This window comes from Rhipicephalus sanguineus, chromosome 7 (genome assembly GCF_013339695.2).
Source record: "Rhipicephalus sanguineus isolate Rsan-2018 chromosome 7, BIME_Rsan_1.4, whole genome shotgun sequence".
Lineage (NCBI taxonomy): Eukaryota > Metazoa > Arthropoda > Arachnida > Ixodida > Ixodidae > Rhipicephalus > Rhipicephalus sanguineus.
Genome location: NC_051182.1, coordinates 144536082 through 144559547, shown reverse-complemented (window position 1 = coordinate 144559547; position 23466 = coordinate 144536082). Strand labels below are relative to the sequence as shown.

Here is a 23466-nt window from a genome sequence, read left to right as displayed (position 1 = left end):
TCCTCTCCACAACCTCGCCTCACCTTCCCGCCGTCGAGAGGCGAGACATGGCCTCCGAGATAGCGGGCGCATCCCCCCATCTCGGAGGCCATGGTTGAGACATGTCGCCACCCATGGTCGCCATTGGTCGCCACACACTTCGTCATTCTACGTCATCGTGTCGTGCCCTCTCATTGGCCGCCCGTGACGCCGCTCTGGCGCTCTCGCCGCTCTCGCTCTTATCTCGCTCCCTTTCCACCGAAGCCGCCGACGATAACTGCGCAGTATAGTTTCAAGCGTTTCAAGTTGAATATCCTTTCTCCGTCTTTTCGGGATGTGCTTCTTGTTTGTCCTGCTATTTTTTCGTGTCAAAACTCCAGGACCTCATTGTCTTCCAGACACCCAACAGACGTAAGTGTCATTTTCAGCTTTCCGCGCGAAAGGGTCTGCCATGGAAAGAAAAAAAGAAAGCTATCGGCTCCCTATCGCGTCGGCAAAAACATCGCCGACTTCATGCTGCAGTTGAGCCGCTTTTTCGCCAGACCGCCTCGATGCAAAATAATGAAAGCTAGTAACTTTTCAGCACAAAACTCAACTACTGAAAGCGTAGATATAATGCCTGCCTGGTTACAATCTGTGTTGAGGGTGATGAATGTGGAAGTGCGTCACCTGAACCCGCCGACAGGTCACCTGAACGAATTGTACATGAGAGCGCCAGCTCATGCCCGTGTTCAAGTAACTTTGCTGTGAGGCCTTAGAAGGATGTGCAGAAGGCGTCAAAACATATGCTTCGAAAATGTTCCGAATTGTCATAATTTTTGAAAGACATAGGGTAAGCTGTTGCACGCACATGCTTGGCTGACTTCATTGTGCCATTTGCGTGCAGGATGAAAATAAAGTTCTGAGTATTGCCGAAACCACGACACGATTATGATGGCCACCGTTGTGGAGGAACTCGTTGATTTTGCTTACCCGGGATTCTGAAACATAATATCAACTGTTCAGCTGCACTTTCCTTTGGCTGTTACTTTCTACTGTTAACTAGGTTTTGCTGTTGTGCTTGTGTGTATCTGTGGTTGAAATTTCTAAAGTATCTTGTTTTCTGTACTCATAAGTGACCTCAACACACTTGGTAAAAATTTTTAGCACATAAGCAACACAAAGCCGAAAAGGGACAATCTGTGCACTAACTTTAAAAAAAATGGTTTATTGCACACGAGGCACTTGTAGACAATGGGGTGGTGCCCTCAAGCTTAACCAAGGTGCCATGCAGAGAGATGTCTTCTTCCGCTTTATTTTAGCAAAATATACGGCATACTGATCACTTCGCGAACTACTCCATGTTCAAGAAAGTCAGTGCTTCATTCGAGAAGGACAGTCGAGGAGTGCTAACAAAATTGATACCCCCTATTGCAATTTTTGCAGCTTCTATTATCAACTTCGTTAGTTCAACTCTATTAGCTGATAAAACATTTGTGTTCTGAAAGAAAGGTTCCCACTCACATGCTCTACACTGTAACGCCAGACATCCATCGTGTTTACAAGATTACAATGCTGTCTTATAAATGCCATTGTATGTACCGTAACTAGGCAGGACAACAGAAAGGAACAGACGAACACTGTTGTCCTGTCTAGTTGCGCTACTTACGATGGTATTTACTATGTCGAGACACTAACTCACCCAACATTCGCTCGCCTCTTTTAAAAATGCTCTCTTAACCTATCATTCCTGCAGTGGCCCATTTCCCGGCATACTGCTTACCGCATGAAAGAGGTATCTGATAAATGACAGCTTCTCTGCATTCCAGAAACTGTGTCCTATGTTGTTTCTTGCAGGCAGTCGTCGTCTTTGGTGCTTGAGTGCTGATTCTGCGAATCGATTTCAGCTTGCATCGAGCTGAAAAACTACTTGCACATTAGCACGTGATGCCAACCTTTTTATTCCGTACTTGAATAGCGCAACAACTCAACGGAACACATAGCACATTGGAAAGATTCACACACAACACGTCACACAAACAAAGGTGTTAGTCGCAGAGGTCCCAATTAGGAAGTACCACTCCATTGCTCTAGTCTGCCATTCCAACAGTGATGTTGCTCAAAAAGGAATAGCTGTTGTGCCACACTTGCACGAAATCTTGCACTACATCATAAGGTTGATGTCACTTGCTAATGTACAGTACGGTCCACTCTTACAGGGAACACGCGAGCGCGTGGCTGACAGCCCGCGCGGCGCTGACTAGCGGCGTGATTTGTAAATGCGGCGCATGCGCATACACTTGTAAGAGCGGCGCGCACCCGAACGCCGTAATGAATCTATACGCGTGCGCTGAATTTACAAATCTCGCCAGCAGTTAGCGCTCCGCGGACAGCCGGCCACGCGCTCGCGTGTTCCCTCTAAGAGTGGACCGTACTGTACAAATAGTTTTTACGCTCCATGAAAGCTGAAATCGATTTGCAGAATTAGCAGCCAAGCATCGAAGAAGACAACTGCTTGCCAGAAACGACATAGAATGCGGTTTGTGGAATGTGGAGAAACTGTCGCTTATCAGATACCTCTTTCCTGCAGTAAGCAGTATGTCGTGTAAACAAGCAGCTGCATGAATGATAGGTTAATAGAGCATTGTAATCTTGTAAATAAAGCCAATGATGGGTGGCTTGCATTGTCCTGTAGAGCGTGTGGGTGTGAACCTTTCTAGCAGAACTCAAAGGTTTTATCAACCAATAGAGCTTAACTAACGAGATTGATAATACTATAAGCTGCCAAAATCGCAAATATCCGTATCACTTGTGTTAGTACTCTGTCCCTGTCCTTGTCAGATAAAGAATAGACTTTCTGGAATGTGCAGCAGTCTGTGAGTTTATGAGTGTTATGTATATCTAAAAATGAAATGGAAAAAGACAAATCTCGGTGCATTGCGTCTTGGTGCAGTGTGAGTGCCCCGGCATTGTGCAACCGTTTGCCTCGTGTGCAATAAACCATTCTACTGAAAGTTAGTGCACATGTTGTGTCTCCATTTTTGTTCTTGTGTTGGTTATGCGAAAAAATTCTTTGCATGTGCTACCATCTAGGGCGAATTTTTCCCTAAACCAATGTCGCCCTGTGCTACGGTGTTTGTTGTTGTTTAACCAAACTAGCTTCTTGTTTCGTTTTATTTGTTTCTTGGTTATGCTGGTGTAGGTGCATGCTTGACTGAAACATGTTCCTGGCTCATCGTGCCTTTTGTGTGCAGGCTGAAATTAGAATTCCAGGTATTCCCAAAACCACGATATTATTGACACACACCATTGTAGAGGAACTCTAAATGTTGCCTACCCAAGATTCTTTAACATATCTAAATTTACTTCATTGAGACAAAATAAGCCATTGAACTGCTCCTATTGGCGTTTACAAATGTTCGATGATTTAGCAAAGTATTGCTGCTGTGCTCGTGTGTTTGCCAAGACAGCCTTCCGATTTTTGTTGTGCTGATACATGTCTGATTGATTGAGACACGTTGTACTTTACTGTGCCTTTTGCGTGCAGGTTCTTGAACAAAGTCATCAATTCCATTGCTCCAGCCTATGTCAAGTGGCCAACATATTGTTTGGAATTGCTACAATAAAGGTTATGCATGATAACGACATTTGTTGGAATTTCGCATTTACTTTTGGAAGCGTGGTATAACGTATTCCATAAAACACAAGTAATGAAAATGGCCCGACATCAAAATGCTTAGATGTGTTGAGAACAATGAATTAAGGCAATGTCATGTCTGAATAAATAGGGCTAACCAATTCTTTGGCCAGAACACCAATTTTGCTGAGATAAAAAATTCTTGAACACAGGGTGTCGCCGGAGCCGCTTCGATTAAGCGGACTTTTCTTCAAGGCTGGAACTTGAAGACAAGTTAGTTTGTCAAAATGTTGGCTCCAGCAACACGCTAGTCAATTCGTTGTATCATGCCAGTGTTTTGCTATCACGTTTTAGCTGTTCACTGTCAAGCGTAATAGGTAAAGGGATGCCTGCGTAATATGGCGTCACATTAATTTCTCGAGCTACTCTAGCGAGCAGGATTGATAATTAAAAAAAGGCAGAAGTTGAGAGGAAGATGGAAGCTTGAAGAGATGAGAAATTCTTCGACAAGGTGTGTCGCTGGAGTCAGCGCTTCGACAAGCAAACTTGTCTTCTTCAAAGCTGTGAATTGACAAGTCTGCTTGTCGAAATGGCTCCAGCGACACCCCGTGTCGAAGAATTGGTCATCTCTTCAAGCTTCCATCTTCCCCTCAACTTCTGCCTTTTTTGAATTATCAATCCTGCTCGCTAGAGTAGCTCCAGAAATTAATGTGATGCCATATTACGCAGGCATCCCTTTACCTATTACGCTTGACAGTGAACAGCTAAAACGTGATTGCAAAAGGCTGCATGATGCAACGAATTGACTAGGGCAAGCTCCTCAACAAGCTGGTTTGCATGAAAAATAAATGTCTAAAAAAGCTCTTAAAAAGATCTAGCAAGAAGTTTTTTAGAATTCTTGCAAGCAGTTTTCTAGACTTCTAATAACGTGGCGTTAGCACAGCTACAGGAAGTTTTCAAGCTGCTTACGTCTAAATAACATCTCAACTAAACTTCTAATATACTTTTGGAGTTTCCTTTTTGGATGTTTAGTAGAAGTTTTCTAGCTTTTCTTGTGTTTCGTGGGATGTCATTTTGAGTGCCTTGGAATTATGCCATGTGAATTTGACAATTTCGTAGAGAGTGCATTGTAATTTATGCCTGAAGGGGATATAATTGCTTCATGTATTGAGTGTGAAGTTTAAGCAAGATGTCCAAATATGAGAAAACAACAGGGCAATGCGCCACTTCGAACGTAAGTGTACAAATGGGCATGGGGAGTGAGGTCTAATAAATTATTTGCTACCTTGACTGGTGGGTACTTATTCATATCATTCACTCCTTAGTTTAATTACTTTATTACTTATTCAACACTTATCATAGATGATTCATTCTTGATGCTACCAGCACAACTATTGGTGATAGTATTCATGATGTGACCATCATTGCACAAGGTAGGAAAGATAATGTAACCACAGTCACGATTCGCAGCAGTGCTGCTCTTTATTATTATTATTACTACTACTGCTACTATTTTTTTTTTTTTTGAGATTCTGCCAAGGAATGCAGGCATTAGACATGTGACATTCAAGGTTCGAGGATTCGATATTTGAGGGCGCTGCATCGGGCAAGTAATGATGCCAAATTTTGCAAAATGGACTTGGCAATCCAGCCCAGAAACAATTCAGTGCTTGAGGCACGTGCCCCGATATGATCAGTCGCGCATCGCATCGATCGACACGAGTACCAAGGCAGATTTAGACATGCGCACGCATGCTTTCGTGAATGGCGGAATACACAATCATTTGGGCAGCAGTAGAGAGAACGAATGTCGCTCTCCGCAGTCAAACAAGACGCGACAGGCAAAGAACAAGAACGAAAAGAAAAACTCGATGCGCGCGGCAGCAGAACGGGCAAGGCACGCGGGACGTCGCGCGGCTGCGGTACTTGTTGCCATAACGACGCAGAACGCGGGCGCTGCCATCTGAAATTCCGCCCATCTGCAAGGGCCATAACTGAAGGGGCACTTGGCGTTGGAAGTTACGTCAGTAGATTTCGACGGCCGATGAATGTACATACGAAGAATCTAGCTTGTGCATCGGGACCACTGAAGCATTCTACTTCGAGCATCATTGTTCTTTTAAAGCACTTTTTTGACAAGACAGATAGTTTGCTCTGTGCTTTGAAAACACAAGCGGGTGAGAGAAAAGGCTGGTCATTGACACCATGGAGGAAGGAATGATTGACACCATAACACTGCTCAATATCTAGTTTAGCGGCGTATATTTGGCATTGCTTTGTTTTTCACTAGATTTTTCTATGAGACGGGCCAAGTAATGAGACAAAACGCCAAATCACGCAATTTTGCTGCTTCAGGTAATCCTTAGCGTCTCACGTCTACACAGCTTACTTGAAATATTTCACATCAGCCAGAGAATGCAGTGCAAGACTCCACCGCAGCTCTGAACGAAACATTCAGCTGGAGGCTGTGATTTAGCACTGCCGGACTGCTCGGAACAGCGGTAGAGCTGCAGGCGCCAGTGCACGCGCAGCCGGCGCAGCCGTGAAGTTGGCTTTCCCTCAAAAGTACGTTTTTTGCTCACGTGAGCGTTGCTGCCGGTGCAACCGGTGTTGCGGTGGAGCTACAGTGGAACTCTGCTGCTCTGTACCCCAAGGGGAACATACTCTGATGGAGGAGGCGGACGTTCAACAGCCACCCTGTTGCTCTGTTGACTCTGTTCCCCAAATCGAACATACTTTGATGGAGGAGGCGGACGTTCAACAGCGACCCTGTCGCTCTGTTGACTCTGTTCCCCAAGTGGAACATACTCTGATCGAGGAGGCAGACGTTCAACAGCCACCCTGCCGCTCTGTTGACTTTGTACCCCAAGTGGAACATACTTTGATGGAGGCGGAGGCAGACGTTCAACAGCCACCCTGTCGCTCTGTTGACTCTGTTCCCCAAGTGGAACATACTCTGATCGAGGAGGCAGACGTTCAACAGCCACCCTGTCGCTCTGTTGACTCTGTTCCCCAAGTGGAACATACTTTGATGGAGGCGGAGGCGGACGTTCAACAGCCACCCTGTCGCTCTGTTGACTCTGTTCCCCAAGTGGAACATACTCTGATCGAGGAGGCGGACGTTCAACAGCCACCCTGCCGCTCTGTTGACTCTGTACCCCAAATGGAACATACTTTGATGGAGGAGGCGGACGTTCAACAGCCACCCTGTCGCTCTGTTGACTCTGTTCCCCAAGTGGAACATACTCTAATGGAGGAGGGACTGGATGCGTTCGTCGACAGTGAAGCAGCGGAACAACCACAGAGCAAAAAGACTCGTCGACGGCGTCGACGGCGCAAATACGCTACAACCGAGGAGGTTAAGGAAACTCGCCGATCCGCTGATCGTGCTCGCAGGCACGTTGGGCCTGACACAGACCCTGAAATGATCGCAGCCTTGCTGGAGGTGGCGTTGGCCAAGCTTGCCCGCGAAAACGAACTTCGCGAACAAGAGTTAGCCGCCCGCAGACGAGCTCGCGAAGAGGAAATCGCCGCAAAGCGTAGACTGCGGGCTACGCTGCGGGCTGCCAAGGAGCAACTTCGCCTGCAAGAGGCAGCCGCACGTAGGCAAGCTCGCATGGAAGAGTCAGCCGCGAGACGTAGAGTGCGGGCCGCTCAGAAACAGCTCCGGCAACAAGAAATCGCTGCCCGTAGACAAGCTTGCAAAGACGAAATCGCTGCGAAGAGCAGGCGATGCGAAGCTAAAGATTCCGGAGCACAGCGACGCAATAAACGTCCTGTCGCCGCTACCACCGAGTGCTGCCGGAAAGAGCTCCTGGAGAACCCCCCGGGAAGTGTTTGCCATGTGTGCCGCGTGTGCGACCGGATTTGGTGTGCCAACGAACTCGTGCCAGGCAGGACTGTCGAGGCATTCCTCACCTGCCGCACTTGTGCTGGATCGTTGCCGCAAATCAAGGTATACCCCATTTTCCGTTACAAATGGGTATGCGTGTACCCTTTGATGCTGCCTGCCAATTTGTCACGGTTGAACCAACCAACCGATCGATCGATCGATCGATCGATCGATCGATCAATCAATCAATCAATCAATCAATCAATCAATCAATCAATCAATCAATCAATCAATCAATCAATCAGGAGCTTATTTCACCAGAATATTCTGGATTGTCTCCAGGGCTAAAAGCTGCTCTAGGCGGCTTGGATACCCGGAAAACCCTTACACTGGCAGCATGCGACATTCACAGCACGAATATGCATAACAGATTATAATTTTAACGTCCATGAGTAACGCTAGTTTCAGTACGAATCATATCGAGTAATGAACACAGCATACAGAGAGTTACGGTAGGATTGGCGTCAAATGTTCCGTACAGCATGAAGAACTTCATCGTATAAACTGGAAAAGAAAAGAAAAACTAAAAATAACATTTTGTGAAACCTGATATTTATTAGGTTTCGCATAGAGTTAAGAGTATAAGAGTTTCACAGAATAGTACCTTGCATAAAGATGACAAGACACATAAAGTGCAATAAAAACAAGCTAGGCTAAATATTGCATGAACAAGACATATGTACTCCAGCCCAAGGATTACTACGCGACAGCTGTTTACAGCATAGGTGCAAAACACTGACATATATTAAATTTGGAAAATTCATTTAGAATGGACTGTAAATTATAGCGGAGTACCCAAATAGCTAATTTCTCCTAGGATACCCTCTGTGCAGATTGCTTTACCAAACCGTGGGACAGCTTGCTACCCTTGGTACCATGGTTAATGTGCTGATTGACATCCCCCAAACCGTAAGTGTGCTACCCCATACATTGGCAAATGACCAGGCAATTTACATTAATTTGAAAAGGTGCATGGTTTACAAAAAAAAAGTGCCTATGTTCAGGGGACAGTAAAGAAAGAGGGTTTCATCATTGATAACTTGACTACTCTATCTGCATGAAAAACCCGCTGTATAAATGCTGCGAAATTAAATTAGATGTGAAAGTGATCGACGAAATTTGTGACGACGCCAGACCCACGGCGCCAGGACCTTCTTTTACTGCGGGAGAGGGGGGGGGGGTAGGCAGGCAAAAATGTCTATTCAAAGAAAAGCAGAATCCCATGCGCATGTGCTCTTGATTCACATGTGAAGGAACTCTGGTCCTTTGGTATTCCTCCTTAGTTATGGCATGATGAGCGGCACGGTAAGATGTGAAGAAAACGGGTATGGCGAAAATCATCCAGAAGATATGCCTTTGTGTGATACCTGCCAACCATGGTACTTTAGGAGTAACTATCACTAAAACTAAAATTTTAGCAAGCAGATTTTCATTGAGGCTGCACTTGGGTATATATTCTGTATGATGCCACCAAATGCAATGAACCACTTCGCATGACAAAAAGGAAGGAGCGTCCTTAGATGTTGTGAGCCATTGCTCACGGCGTTGGATGAAACCAACGAGCCAATTAGTTGATTCTTATTCATTTATTCCTCATTTGTCTCAAACAGAGTGCATAATGCTTAAAACAAACAAATGCCCAATACCTGCATATATTGGGAAGTGAGGAAAGCCAGTGTTCAATGGCTTTCCAATGCCATTGAACCTGGTTCTTCCTGGAGCTGTCTTGGAGTTGTTGACTTGAGAAGTGCGCTGGCAGGACTCGCTGACTCTTCTTGAGCACATGTTCAGAAGCACGGCCTGAATGCATTTTCTGTTGCCATGGGCAGACATGTGTTGTCTTCCACATCATTAAAGGAAAAGACGTTGTGCTACCTTGTTGAGGAAAGTTTCTAGCAGAACGCTTCTTTATAGTCGTGACGTCGGCCTGATGGTGTCAGTGAAGAGCTTGAAGCTAATAACAGAAAACACTGCAACGAAACCCCCTCATGTGTCATTTGACATCAGTCTTTAGCACAAAGCATCGGCTCTTCAAAACGATAAAATTCATTTATCTTTCTTAATCGCCTTTTGATTCTATGCACCATGTGTTTCATTCTTTAACCATTGCTTCATTGCATTGCAGATTATAAATGCTGCACACAGTACACAGCACACCTGCACCAAAGCTGGGCCGAAGACCACAAAGTCACGGAGGATGCGGCGGCGAGGTTCCGATAAGTGCGTTGGTGAGGTAAGACTCACGGACATGTGCCAAAGTGGCACACCCCAAGCAAGTACTTCTGAAACACCTCTTTCGTGCAATTTGATTCCTTGCTAATCCGACTCTCTCATTTTCCTGTGCTGCCCTCTGCCATTTTGGTAGGGGTTTGGTAGGGGCCGGGACAACCGGTGTTGCCAGAAGCAAAGCCTCCGGGGTGAGGAGACGTTTCGCGACTTTTCCGCTAGGGGCGAGCGCATGTGTTGGGGCGTCGTGAAAAAGGAGGATTGAGCTGTGCCCTGTTAAAAGGGTCATGAACCAGTGTTCCAAGTAATCATCGAATGACCTCGGTACCTAAGTTTATTGCCTCAGTAATCGATTGCTGCAAAAATATCTCGAACACATCAAGAACGAGCGGAGTTGCAGGGGTTTGTTGCGTGCTTTCTCTCTTCTCCTGTCCTGATGAGCGCACTGGAAGATACACACGAAAGGATGACATGGGGGAAACAAGTTACGTCAGCGTGCGTCATCACCTTGAGCGCGGATGATGAAAATTTATCACACTCTCCCGTTGTTATTTTTGTGGGTGAGTGTGGTGTCGGTGTGGATCACTGTGTAATGTTAGCAGGCTTAGAGCACTGAGCTGGCATGTGGCGGTACCCCATGGCAGGAAGCACGTCTGATCCCAAAGCCACGCTTAATTTATGTCGGCTGTTGGCCAATAGCATGCTACCCGCTGTCTGATGTCAAACAGCATGTGCCGGCAGCTCCGAAGCGGGTGAGGACGAGCCTCTGTATGAAAAAAGGGCGCCTGAAAAAATGGCAACTTCGCACTCTGCGTGTAAGCATATGACTGCAAGATTTGGCTGAGATGTTCATAGCAGTGTGTGCCATTTGCCGGATGGGTTTTCTCACCAAGCCCGAGGGGTGGTTCATGACCCCTTTAACAGCTAGTTCTATTTGATTGATGTATGCTTGACAGCAGTGCAGCCTAAGATTAGTTCAGGAGTTGCCAGAGCATTACACAGTGACAACCATTCCAGCCCACTATGCACTGAATGTGCCATTAAGTGAGTGAAGGGTAGGGCTTCGATTGGTTCTGCTGAATAACTCTTGCTGCGAGATTAATTAAATCTAATTTTGAGAGAAAACTTCATCGCTATTAGTTGATGTAGTGCTTCTCATTACTGTCCACTTAGAGATTACTTTACTTGTGAAGCAGGACATGCTCCAGGATTTGTTTTAAAAGGTCTTGCAACCTGGGCATGAGGATTGGGGTGATCAAAATTCTAGGCCCCCGAACATGTCTCCGCTATTATGTGAAGCAAATGGGTCGGGGAAGTCTGCACCTTGCCAATTGCAAAGCTCTTTGCTCTTCTAGGATGAAACCCTGCCCCAGCACGCCAATCAGTCCTGCCAGACGGAACACCACATCACGTTACTCCGGCATGCAAGACCAAACGTTTCAACGCGTAGTGCTGGAGTGCAAGTGAATCTCAGGCGACGGCGGTGTTGAAGTGAGTGCTTAACAAGGAAGCAAACGGTATTAGTAGTACCTAACACTTTTCTTCCGACTATGCACTTTTACGCGAGACAACGGGAGGCCCGCAAGAAGGCCAAGTTCTGTGAGATTCCATAGAACTGATTTGCAATTTTCTATGTCCATGTGCTCCGAGTTGACTGATTCGCCCTCGCGCTGTCAATTGCTAGCATCCTGGTTAGCTTAATGGGTAGAGCAACTGCTTGGGAAAGGCGTTGGTCTGGATTTGATCCCCGAACCCGGATGAATTTTCCTTCAACTAGAAGCTTTCCTTTTTGAGAAATGTGTATGGATTTCCTTGTTACTTAGTGCTACAAACATGTGGTTGTCACTTATTCCTTTCATAACCCTCCCGCCAACTTGCTGGATTCCGCAGAACTCATTTGCAGCCCTGCTCTGCTATGTGCCATTGGTTGCTGGTTTACTGAACAGAAAAAAAAAGTTATGATACTCCCTAATGCGAAATATGAGCACAGCTATATGCGCGTTTTCATGTCGCAATATATTGCAGTGAAGAATTTGAGAGACGTGTACGCACGGACCTCTCGATTCTGACATCGCTGCCGCTGAGTCTCTGCCCAGGCACCTTGTTTATCACCTGCGAGATGGGAAGTGCTTCCGCACCGGTTGCATTGCTAAGTGCTCTGAAAGAAGTGGTGAAATATGGTTTGTGGGTTGAGCGCATCAGCTTCTGTACATGACTTGTCGAAGGTTCCAGAGTATAATTCCATGGCTTCCAGAAAGTACTACATATCACCAGAAGCAAACACATTGCCTATTTGAAACGCAAACTTGCTTCTGGTATTAAAATTTTACTTAAAGCTAGGTATTATTTCAGCAAAGCAACATTACTGACCCTGTGTTATTCTTTCACAGTAACCTGAATTACTGTCACGTCGTGGGGTACCACTTATCCGACACATATAACACCGCTACAGCATTTGCAGAATCAGGCCATCTGTATACTGTCGTTCAGTTCATTCAGTTGCTGTGCTTCTGCAATGCTTCACAATCGCAGAATACTTTCACTACGTAGTCTTGTTAAATATACTTTATCGTGTTATTTAAAATAATGAACAATCCTTCTCCAGTGAACGTATTTCCAGAGGTTATTCTCGTTAACTTTAATCAGCACAGGATTGGCAGCTAACAACAATTATTGCCATTAGTCCGTACTAATTATAGAAAACACTCTGGTTACTTCGCGTCATTGTCAACTTGGAACGGCCTCCCTAAGATGTTACGGAGCCTTCATCGTTTGCTCTTTTTACAAAAACATTTGCATTTCTTCTAGATAACTTAGAGCTCTGACACGTGTAATATCTTAACTTGTTCTCATTTCTTTTACTGTTCTTACTTCCACACTTTCTTATTGTTTCTTTCTTTGATCGTCTATTCACTTAGTCAACATTTTTGGTTTGCTCTGTTTGCAAAATGTTCTAAGCAGTGCTCTTGTAATTGTTTAATTTCAACTATTCACAGTTAGTAGTACTATACTTTCTTTGTACAAGTTCTTCCACGTTGTTGACATTGCTGTAATCTACTGAACTATAACCTCATTATAACAAAGTCACATATGACTTGAAAATAACTTCGTTATGTCCAAAAATTCGTTATAAACATGCATTCCTAACACTGTATCTATGACAAGACTATTTTTCGTTGAATTTGTTATAACCGACAATTCGTTATATCCGTGTTTGTTATATCGTGGTTTGAGGGTAGTACATATAACACACATTTTCTGACAGGAGGTCCCCCTTCAGCCAGGTACTCTGGGACCTCCTTCTGTATACTTATGTAAGCATGTATCGTTTATACGAAAATAAACTGAAACTGAATTTGCATTGCAGATACAATCAGGTTACAAATGCAAGCATGCCATTTTATAGTCTGGTGCGGCACTCTTCTTTCCTCCTGACCCTCTCATTTCTTGCCGTGCTAGCTGACGCTCAACGCAGGAATGGGCACCCCAAGTTCTGTGCTCTAAAATGGGTCGATGGTAAAATAAAACAGTCAGCAAAATCAAGATCTTTCAACCTGTGACTAAGCTACGTTAAGAAGCGAAAAATGTCTGCAGCTCAAAAATAAAGATACAGACTGCCACGTAAGATTTATAAGAGACATGAGATATACAGAAACGCTGGATTTTGTGACGTTTGAAGACGCAGCCTCGAATTAAATCTGTAGCAGCTTTTGTAATCGATACTGTGATTTTTTTAATTAGGAGTAGGGCAATAATAGAGCTAACCTTCACCTTTCTAACATAACACAAGTGGTGCAAGCTTTCTTAAGCAGCTGTACTTGTCTATGCACCGTTCACATGATGTACACGTTTTTGTCTGCCATGACACATTCATGAAAACATAATGTCTTCACCTGCATGTCACGTTTAATTTCCTTGTTTTACCTCAACAATGTTTTTCTTTACATCGCTTTGTTATGTGTCAGTAACATCTATGACCTAGTGGAGCAGTCATATAAGCATGACAGCAATTTCCTCGGTAATGTTTAGGCATTGTGTTGATGAATTGTGCCACTGTTACAGGCTATATAAATCTGCTGTAGCGGTGAGCACATCCATCGTTCGTTGAACTCTTGCCTTCATGTTGAATGCATTGGCTCTTTATGTGCTAGCCATCGGTCATGCCAGCATAACCGCTGCTTGTATATTCTAAAAAGGATGGCACTATTGACATCACACTTGCAGTTTGATTACTGGTGTTATTTCGCTGTAGAATAGTCAATGACGTTTGAGATGCGCTTATGTGTGTGTGTTCTTTTCCTGTCACTTAACGCTTCTCCACATTAAAAATGAAACATACCAGCAAGCTCAACTATCAGCACTTAAACATTTGAGAAGGTTCTGATGCATGAATGCACATCTTGCATTGAGCAATAACACGTCCAACAGAGGGCGTACCGTGGTAGAAGAGCTCTGCTGCTTTACACGTCATGTGAGACAGGTTTCAGCAGTAGCATTATGGTGTGCTGACGCGCTGGTTTGATGGGAATCACATTGACGTCCGCAGTGATTCTGAGATGGTTTCTGCTGAACTGTTTTCTTCACTTCATTGTTTTTCTTAGAAGCAAGTACTAACTATGAATGCCACCATAGCATGATCACTATGTATGTGCAGTTCCTGCAAAGCCAAGTTTGGCGATGATAAACTCCAAGGAGGTCGCTGCTGTCCTGGGGTGACCTTAGGCACGCTTGTTCGCAACTGCATCAGGAAAGCCATGACGAGCGTCTTCTCTATGCATGGATTGCTTAATTCATTAGGTAAACACAGTTGGCCATTGTAGCACCTCCTTTTTAGGCGGTTCAGAAAAACAAGAAGAAGTGATTGAGTTTTAATTAAAACCACACCTTGCTGGCCAGCTTGAACTTCTAATTTTGCAGTTTCCACTCATCTAGAAGCGGTAGCCATGAACTTAAATATTTATATCACAATGTGCCAAGATTGATCCAGCACTGAACTGTATCTTTTACAGCGAAAGCTGTTACGAGATCACAACAACAGCCGATTTTGCTGGCCTACTCCGCTGCTGCCGCCAGTGTTCATAACTACTATCGCGTGAAAAAACAAATATCCAGGATCAAGCGGGATTTGAACCTAGGCCCTCTGTGTGGCAGTCCAGTATTCTGCCACAGAGCCACGCCAGTGCTTGAAACTCCTTCGCAATGAGACCCTATACAGGAGTGTTGTCCGGCAATGAATCACGTTGTAATCAGATGAATCAGATGTAATATAGCATGGTAGAGGAGTAGAATAACAACCAGGTGTCACACAATCGATATTGTGTAACGAGTTGGTCGTTTAAAGCTTCCCACCCATTACAAAGGGGTCAGCCATAATTCTTCGTCATCAGCCACGGCATCAACAAAGTGCGCATAATGCCCTACAGATGTGTGTAGCAGGTACCTTGCTTCTCAGCAGAATGATGAATAATGGCATAGTGGCTGCTTGCCTAATTCTAAAAAATTATGATGATTTATGGCCCAGTGGGTACCTTGCAAGTGTACTTGTAGTAGTTGCCCCAAGAGAGTCTACAACGGGCTCTAGAAAGGTGGCACTTTCAGCTTTCACTGCGACTGTGCTGCATGTTCTGCGCAGGCCTGGCATTTTTTTATCTGGCCAGAATTGTAATTATGGCTTGAGTGTGACACGGGAGTTTTCATATCAGAAGCAGTGTTGTTTAGTGCCTCAGCAGGCATAGAACGGTGGGTAGTACAGATGTCACGTGGCCACTTTTGAATGTGATTGGGCCCGATGCAGACCGAATTTTTTTATCATGATTGGCTCCTTTATGCAAGCCGCAGAAGGGAGCCAATCACTGCTGAGAACATTGATCCTGATTGGACTTAATAGCGAACAATAGTGCTCCACGTGACACCAATATCATACAGATATCCCACAGTGCTTAGCTTATTAAAGGCAAAGTGCAATGAAATTGCTCTTCGAATAAATTGTTTGTAGATTAATATAAACTGTCAAAACATATCTTGAAGAATCTGTAGAGCTGGTAACTTTGTGGCCTTTTCCAGTTATTAGCCATTGAGTGTCACGTCAGCGAATGGCGTGGCAACGTGTTGGCTAGTGGATGTGGCACGTATCACAGAATATGGACTCGGATATTCTCAACACACAGCAGTTGCCACCCAGTCCTAGCAGTCGTGATGAGACACTATCCTGGTCTCAACTATATAGGTATCTTGTGAACGTGTAATGCTGCAACCTACTCCATAGAATGAATTTAAATTGCAGCCAACATTTCTACCGTGATTTTGTGAATATTTTCATTTCTTTGTGGCACAGAGCATTCCCACTTTTGACTTAAGAGCAGGGCATCTAGTTCACAACATCACAATGAAACAGTCTACAAATTTTTTTAATGGTTAAGTTCCCATATAAGAGAACACATTTGAATGCATTTGGCTTTGACTTTAGTGTTTGTCTATTACAATTGGTAGTTCTTAGTGTACTGCAAGTTCGCTCTCTAGCAGCTACCACACATAACCTGCATTGATTATGTCTCTTCAAAAATACGCACAGCACTTGGAGAGTTATGCCCGTGTCACACGGGTGTTTGGAAGACCTTCCAACCGATAGTCCATTGACTCAATGGTCAAGCACGAGCTGCCACACGGGCGGTTTCGAAGGCCATCGAGTCAGTAGTCTATCGAGTCAACGGAGCACCCCACAACTCCATTGAAACTTCGATGGCCATTGAGCAACGGAAGCGGAAACAGCGTGAACGTGCTCTCTCGTTCACAGTGTGCTCGTACTCACGATTACAAAAAGAAGACGTTAACCGGTATGCTTTAAAGCGGTATATGAGAGCGCTATCGATTATTTAATAAAGTATTTGTGTCACTTGAAATGTGCGAACTGCACATACTCTCGACATCAGCAACGTGCTTGTCTTTATCGTGCTGTGTTGCCGTATATCGCTCGCCACAGTTTCGCTGCTCAACAACTTGAAATTTAAATATGTATTGCTAACTACAAATAAACATTTTATTAAAATGTTCAAACAAAAACAACAGGCATATTTGTGATTTTAAGCGGACTTCTATTATTTAACTTTCGGTGACATGAATACGAAAATAAAGATCCGCAGCGCCACGCAGTTTTTGCGAGAGACGCCTGAACCACTCACCGGCCGTTCAGAATTGCCGTGTAGCAGCGCGACAACTCCATCAAGTCGATAGAATTGTGGCGTTTCAATGGCCTTCGACTGGATGGCCGTTCAAAAGTGCCCGTGTGACACGGGCATTATACAGTGGTAAATCACCATTGCCTGGTACAGTAAAATCTCGGTAATTCGGATTTCACGAGATACAAAAAACTGTCTCAATTAACTGTATGCTGAATCATCAAAACTATCAAGGAAACAATAAATAAATGTCATATTACATCAACAACAATATCAACAACAATATTACATCAGCAACAATAAAGTTAGTTGAGAGTGACGCTCTTTCCTTTTGCCTGTTTTCCTTGGTGGTTTGCGTCTTACAATATCTTGAAGCATGCACCAACTAGTCCAACAACAAGTTTTACTGAAATTTATTACATCTGCTTACACCAATTTCTTGCTGCGCTATATGACCAGTGTTTGATTTTGTTCCAAATAGCTAGTATTGCTGCAGTTGTATGGTGTTATTATTCTGTGTTATTATTATTTGTTTATTACTCATGCTATAGTGGTATTTTATTGTATGTAGCATTTTTTTTTCCGGCTTTTTTATGCACATGTATTTATTTTCACTTTCTCTTCCTGCAATCCTCGTGCTGGAAATGCATGTAAACCGCTGTATATGTACTTATGATATCGTATTATGTTTTACTTGTTGGTTTGCTCGCCACTGCACCGAACTGCTTTTTGTTACTGCCCTGTATAGTCTGGTCGTTGGGTCCAAGTTACTTATGTAGCTTTAAACCATTGCAACCATCCAACATGTATATATTGGAAAATAAATTGAATTTAATTGAATGCACTTTCATTTTCTTGAGAAATACGTAAATCCAGTAATTATTTTGCATACGAGCAGTACAAAAAACGCAATTTTCGTCATTTGCTACTTCATTCACTATGTGAACGCGGCTCAAGACCGCTGTGTCTTATTCAGAAGCTTACTCTGAACTCATACCTTGCTATGCACTAACAACACGATTGCGAATGGTGACCACGCCTTTCTGAAATTCTGAAAGCCCGCGGTCGTTTCGGCTGTTGATAAATGTCGTTTTCATTCCTTTGCGTCGCTCATTTGCGGTGCTTCGTGCTCGGCGCACTCCGAGGCTCGTCCGAATTTAACCGGGTTGAGCCGTAATATGACCGAATTAACGAGAGTTGGATGCCATTAAACAATGCATATACTGGCCGGGAACAGAGAACACGTCCGAATTATCTGATTTTCCAAATTAACGGGTGTCGGACTAGCGAGCCTTTGCTGTATATGTATAACACTAGGCATAGCCTTTTAAACCACAGTATCAGAGGCGGTAATGCAGTAATATATTTGTAAAGTACTTCTTCTGCTCATTTTTTGTGCCATTTCACTAAGGCTTACATTTCTTCTCTTGCAGTTCACCATTCAACTGCCATACAGCCGTGGGTATTGTAAATGGAGAAGCCTATGTTGCAAGCAGTATTATCACATGCGAGCTGGCATGTTTGAGAGTCACAATCCATTAAAGTCAGTATTACCTCGTCATTACAAAAACTCGTGTCTGTTTATTAAACGAGCAACATCTACAAGGGAGCTCCTTCAAAATTTATCCTGCAAGCTTCGCCTTGACACTTCAATATTCATGACAGCCAGTCATGGAGCAGTACCAACTGTCAGATCCAGCTGCCATGTTTCAATGCACGATGTCCTCGGACCCCATTATTAATTATTTGCTTGCTGTGCGGCAGGTGCGACACAAGGGCATCTGGTTGCCAACTTGTGTGGTCACATCATCTTCAGTGTGGCTGTCCTTGCTGCGAATAGAGATCTGAGAGTGTGGCCAACAAGTAGTCACACACTGTGAAAAAAATCTCATTGAAGGTTGCCATCGTGGCAGGTTGCCATCATCATGGTGTGCTAGCAGCTCTTGGTTAGAGTGCTCCTGCTAGACGGTAGTTGCCCAATCTTGCCACTTCTTGTTGTACAGTACTCATGGACTGAAATGCGACGTTTTTTTTTTTTTTTTCAGTATAATGACTGCTATGAGAAGTTGCTCATGATTACAGTGTCACGTCGCTGCAAATCGGGCCACTGAAGGTAATGTTGGATCCGATGTAAGTGTCCAAGTCAAAATTATGCCGATATGACGAACTGTAGATGCTCGAAACAAAAGTACGAACATTACTTAGCCCTAAATTTTTCGCGTTTCAATCTGCGAGTACTGTACTTCTCACTGTAGCTCGATACAACTAGGCAGGAGAGGCGTCGGCCAGGGGCGCAGTCTTGTACAAGTTCTGTGATAGAACGGAATGAAACTTCACGAGAGAACGAGAAGGAGCAAACAGCCAATAAGTGAAGGGCGAGCGCCCTGGAAGAATGCGTCATGTTTTGATCGTCTGCTGGGCAACCGTATAACGAATTCAGAAATGCTTCCAACCATAGGCGTGCGCACAGGGGGGGCGGCCGCCCCCCCCTAATCACTTGAGAGGGGTGGGGGGGCGCAAAATCTGCCCCGTACATTGACCCTTCTAGTCACCTAAGAGGGGGGGGGGTGCAAAATCTGCCCCATACATTGGGGGGGGGCACTGCGATGAACCTTTGCCCCCCCCCCTGATGGGGAACCCTGCGCACTCCTATGCTTCCAACGCATGAAGAAATATAGAATTATTAGAACTGAACATCAATATTGCTTTTCAAAGCTTGAAATGGAAGAGTGTGAGGACTTTAACAGTTTATTTGTGTTAATGTCTTTATTGGGCGCTAGCTGGTGTCACAATTTGCGTTAGGTGGGGAGCTGGTTGCCACTTTTGAAAACTATCGGCACAGGATGGGGTTAAGTCAGACACGAAGCAGACTAATTTGCTTCTGCAGCCCGAGTGTTTCATTTCCATCCAATCCAAGTCATCCGGAGATCATCCTATATTCGCTCTATCGGACAGAATGGTGTCTCCATCCGTTCTGTGCCTGTTCTTTGCCAAGCAGACGACAAAATGACTGACAGCACTGACTTTTCCAGTTGCTCTTCTCACGTCTGACTGTCAGACGAGCCTCAACCAATTCAGTGCAGTGCGATAGAACGCTGTATCACAGAACATGCACAAGATTGTGCCCCAGATGACCGAAGCGCGGCAGCCAATCACCTCCACGACTGGAAATAGTCCCGTTCATGTTGGTGGGGTCACCAACTGTCTGGTTGATGGCGTCAGTCTAGAGCACGTGCCCTTTGGTATGGCCTTGTGTGCATCTGCTGCTGAGTTGGAAATGTCGCTGCCTTCTAAAGTTGCGTCTGACTATAGTGTGCACTAGTGCCAATAATTTAATGGCCAAGTGCGTTCACTTCCCACAAATTACCGATTTTGGAAGCATTGGAAGTATTGCTATGAAGTAGGGGTCTCAAACTCACCTCAGCTAGCGGGCTGCAGTCACGAAATCTTTTGGTGGGAGGGGGGGGGGGGGGGGGCTGAACAAAATGTCAGCTAACGTTGCCATTTTGAAAGGCCTTTTCTATATCTCAATGGCCTCGGGACTCGAGATACATATCGATACAGACTCTAGAATGACTAAAATCTGGACCCCGATTATTCTGAAATATAGTGTTTTTGTTGCACGGTTATGTTCCAACACATAATGACTGCATGGGGTGCCTCATAAACAATATGAGACGAGGGCAGTAATGTGAGTTGAGCTGCATGTTTGACACCCCTGCTATAAAGTATCTATACCCAAAGCTGAAAGCGGGAGGGAAGGGGAAAAGAAACGAGGGCAAGCAAAGCAAATGAGAAATGAAATGTACTTATAAATTGAAATCTAAAAAAAAAACTCCCACAAAAGCCATCTCGGGATGTTTGTTGATGTCAGTGCATTTAGAATTGAAGTGGTGGAGCATCTCACCATATCACCACCACCAACAACACAACACGTACGAGGTATGTACTTAAGAGTTTTTGAGGGCCGAGTTGGTGCATAGTCACAAAAGTTACTTAGCGCAAGAAAAAAACGCAGCACACAAGAAAGATACACAAGGGACAAGCGTTTGTCCCTTGTGTATCTTCCTTCTGTGCTGCGTTTTTTTCTTGCGCTAAGTAACTTTTGGAGGTATCTGCTGCAGCTGCAGTTTTTTCTAACGCTTCCCTCCACATGCTGTCGCCTAGCGACGTCTACGCCAAGTTTTCACATGGTGCGTGTTTGAACAAATATTTCGACAACATCTCACTTAATGTTGCACTATCGGTGAGTGGTAGCTGCCCCACATTTCACGAGGATTGTAAAAAGCTGCAGCTTGGAGTGAAATGTGAAAGTCGTGCAGAAACATTACCACCGCAAGAGACCCTTTTCATGATTGTAAAGCTAGCTTTCTTGCGATGCAGTTAGCCCAACTAGTGGCGGCTACTCACTTTTGCAAACAGCGTGTTCAAGGGCAGTTTGCTTGCACTATGACGCGGAAAATGTAGACCCAGCTCTCTTGACATAAACACGCATAATAGACAAGCCCCAGCACGTGCAACTAGGACCTCCTCTCCACTTGAAGCACGACAGGTGCCGCCATTAGTTTGGCAAATATCCACCCGATGCAAAGGGAAAACCATAGTTTCATCATCATCATATGCAGCGCAGAAAAGCGCACATGCGGATTATAAAAAGGGTCTCGCCAAGCAATATAACGCCTTTTTCGGAAGTATGACATTTATGATTATGACAGTTATGAAACATCAACGTCGAGTAGTGGACCGAGTCACTGTTCAACACCGACCCACAGCATGTTAACAAGATGAGTGACTCCGAGTCCTTTCTTTCATCTAAAGTCTCCTCAGCCTTCCAGACCGTAGGGCACGTCTCCGTCATCGTCCCTATCGGGCTGATCGAAGTCGTGCGTCTTGACGTCCAGGTCTTCTCCGTACTGAATGGCGTTGTCGATGACGAGCAAGAGGTCTCCAATGCTCTCTTCCACCTTGATGTTGAGCGGCATGAACTTGACGAGGCTGTACTCTTCGATGACTTTAGCGATGGCCTCCGAGAGTTGCGAGTGGCCCTCACCCAGACGGTCGTCTTCGAGGAGCAAGCTCGAATCAGGTTCCAGGAAGCGGCCGATTTTACGGCGGCCCGCCCTGTTCAGCAGGTCCATCTTGGTGATGACGTTCACGTGCGGTATCTCGAAGTTCACCATGGCCGCGAGCGCCGACAGGACGCCAGAGAAGAACTTGGACGTGTCGACCAGGAACTGCGAGTCGATCAGGAAGACTCCGCATACGCGGAACTCCCAGGCCTCCAGGGTCCGGACGAGTCGCTTCATGACGTCCAGGTGAGTGTACAGTTCGATCTGGCCGGGGCAATCGAAGATGAAGTAGTCGTCGCTGTCTTCGCCAAGTTGTTCCTCGAGCCACTCCACGTTCTCGCTCAGGTACTCGAAGCAGAACACGAGCGCGCCGTTGGGGCCGAACGCGAGCTCCTCGTCTTCCATGACGTCGTCGACCTGTATCAGGGAGCGAACGTCGAAGGCCACGTTGTAGTCGAAGTACTCGGCCGCCGGGTCTAGGTTCACGACGTGAACCGTGCGACCCACGGCTTCGCAGTGCTTGGCGATGGTGCTGCAGTAGGTGCTCTTGCCGCTTCCCGCGGGACCCATGACGAGTTGCGCGTACCTCATCTTGCCAGAAATGGGCTCTGCGACTTTTTACTCCCGACTTGTTTAAACCCGGACGTCGAACAGAGACATCGACGAGGTAACGCAAAGCTGCGCGATGCCGTCGTCCCGTCGTGATAGTCTTGAGGCTTTTGAAACGTTTTTATGCGACGCGCTGGGCGCCACCATCTTGTGAGCCGAAGTTGCCAGACGTCCTTAAGGATGGCTGCCAAGGTGTTTGAAAATGGCCTTCGTTGATGTCGACAAATCCGAATTCAGTTAGTGAAGTTGGAAATTAAGTGCAGTTTTGTTGTTGATGTTGCACTCGGATAGATCTTTTAAGCCTTTTTTGTTGCAATTACAAAATTGCGCACACCTCGAGATGAAAAGAGCTGCAGCTTGTTTCATTTTCGGTACTCATTAGAAGTGTGCTATTGATAAGTGCGTCAAAGAGACACTAAATAGAAAAACGATTTTTCTATATTAATAAGTTACTCTTTCACAATACCGAAATCACCACGCATGCCGCGAGAAGACACATGGCCAGCGAGAAAATGCGCGAAAAGAAAATGCTGGTGGCGACGCCGCCTTGAAGTTTTCGCACCAATCTCCGTGATGTCACAGATTTTGACGGCGTCTACAAGGTCATACGTAGCTCCTAATCGGCGAATATGAAGTACAATGTCCTCTGAGGGGGACAGACACTTAACAAGTGTCAGAAAATTTCGTTGCGCTAATGTCTCCAAAAGTTTGAAATCCGCGACGTCACGCGCGGAGATTTCGGCGCGAAATTTAAAAGTGAAGCTTTGACTGATTTTCACCTCTCTATATAATGGTGAAATTAGAGTTTTCAGAGTAAAATTTATCAGCCTAAACCGATTCATTGTTTTAAAGACCGGGAGGCCCCGGTGGTCCGTTTCGTCCAAACATCGTGGTGCCTGG

The 23466-nt window shown here is 45.1% G+C and overlaps 2 protein-coding genes and 1 long non-coding RNA gene across 3 annotated transcripts; 2 read left to right on the top strand and 1 right to left on the bottom strand.

Annotated features, from left to right (window-relative positions):
* Positions 1 to 256: 256 nt before the first annotated feature.
* LOC125759367 (uncharacterized) lies at positions 257 to 3605 on the top strand. The gene is made up of 2 exons (XR_007416969.1): positions 257 to 390; positions 3506 to 3605. It is a non-coding gene; the product is annotated as an uncharacterized LOC125759367 (long non-coding RNA).
* Positions 3606 to 5850: 2245 nt separating this feature from the next.
* On the top strand, positions 5851 to 13022 carry LOC119400151 (uncharacterized). The gene is made up of 4 exons (XM_037667132.2): positions 5851 to 7550; positions 9613 to 9720; positions 11069 to 11204; positions 12979 to 13022. The coding sequence occupies exons 1-3, from the start codon at positions 6264 to 6266 to the stop codon at positions 11201 to 11203; spliced, it is 1530 nt and encodes a 509-aa protein (XP_037523060.1). The 5' UTR covers positions 5851 to 6263; the 3' UTR covers position 11204; positions 12979 to 13022.
* An 8532-nt stretch (positions 13023 to 21554) lies between these two features.
* Positions 21555 to 22690, bottom strand: LOC119400149 (GPN-loop GTPase 3). The gene has a single exon (XM_037667131.2). It carries the CDS (start codon positions 22546 to 22548, stop codon positions 21712 to 21714), a length of 837 nt encoding a protein of 278 aa, XP_037523059.1. The 5' UTR covers positions 22549 to 22690; the 3' UTR covers positions 21555 to 21711.
* Positions 22691 to 23466: the final 776 nt, after the last annotated feature.

Bases quoted from the DNA above. Each gene is read 5' to 3' on its own strand.
- LOC119400151 (XM_037667132.2), top strand. From the start codon at position 6,264: ATGGAGGAGGCGGACGTTCAACAGCCACCCTGTTGCTCTGTTGACTCT. The intron at 7,551-9,612 runs GTATACCCCATT...ATTGCATTGCAG, and splicing joins GATCGTTGCCGCAAATCAAG to ATTATAAATGCTGCACACAG. The intron at 9,721-11,068 runs GTAAGACTCACG...TTGCTCTTCTAG, and splicing joins CCGATAAGTGCGTTGGTGAG to GATGAAACCCTGCCCCAGCA.
- LOC119400149 (XM_037667131.2), bottom strand. From the start codon at position 22,548: ATGAGGTACGCGCAACTCGTCATGGGTCCCGCGGGAAGCGGCAAGAGC.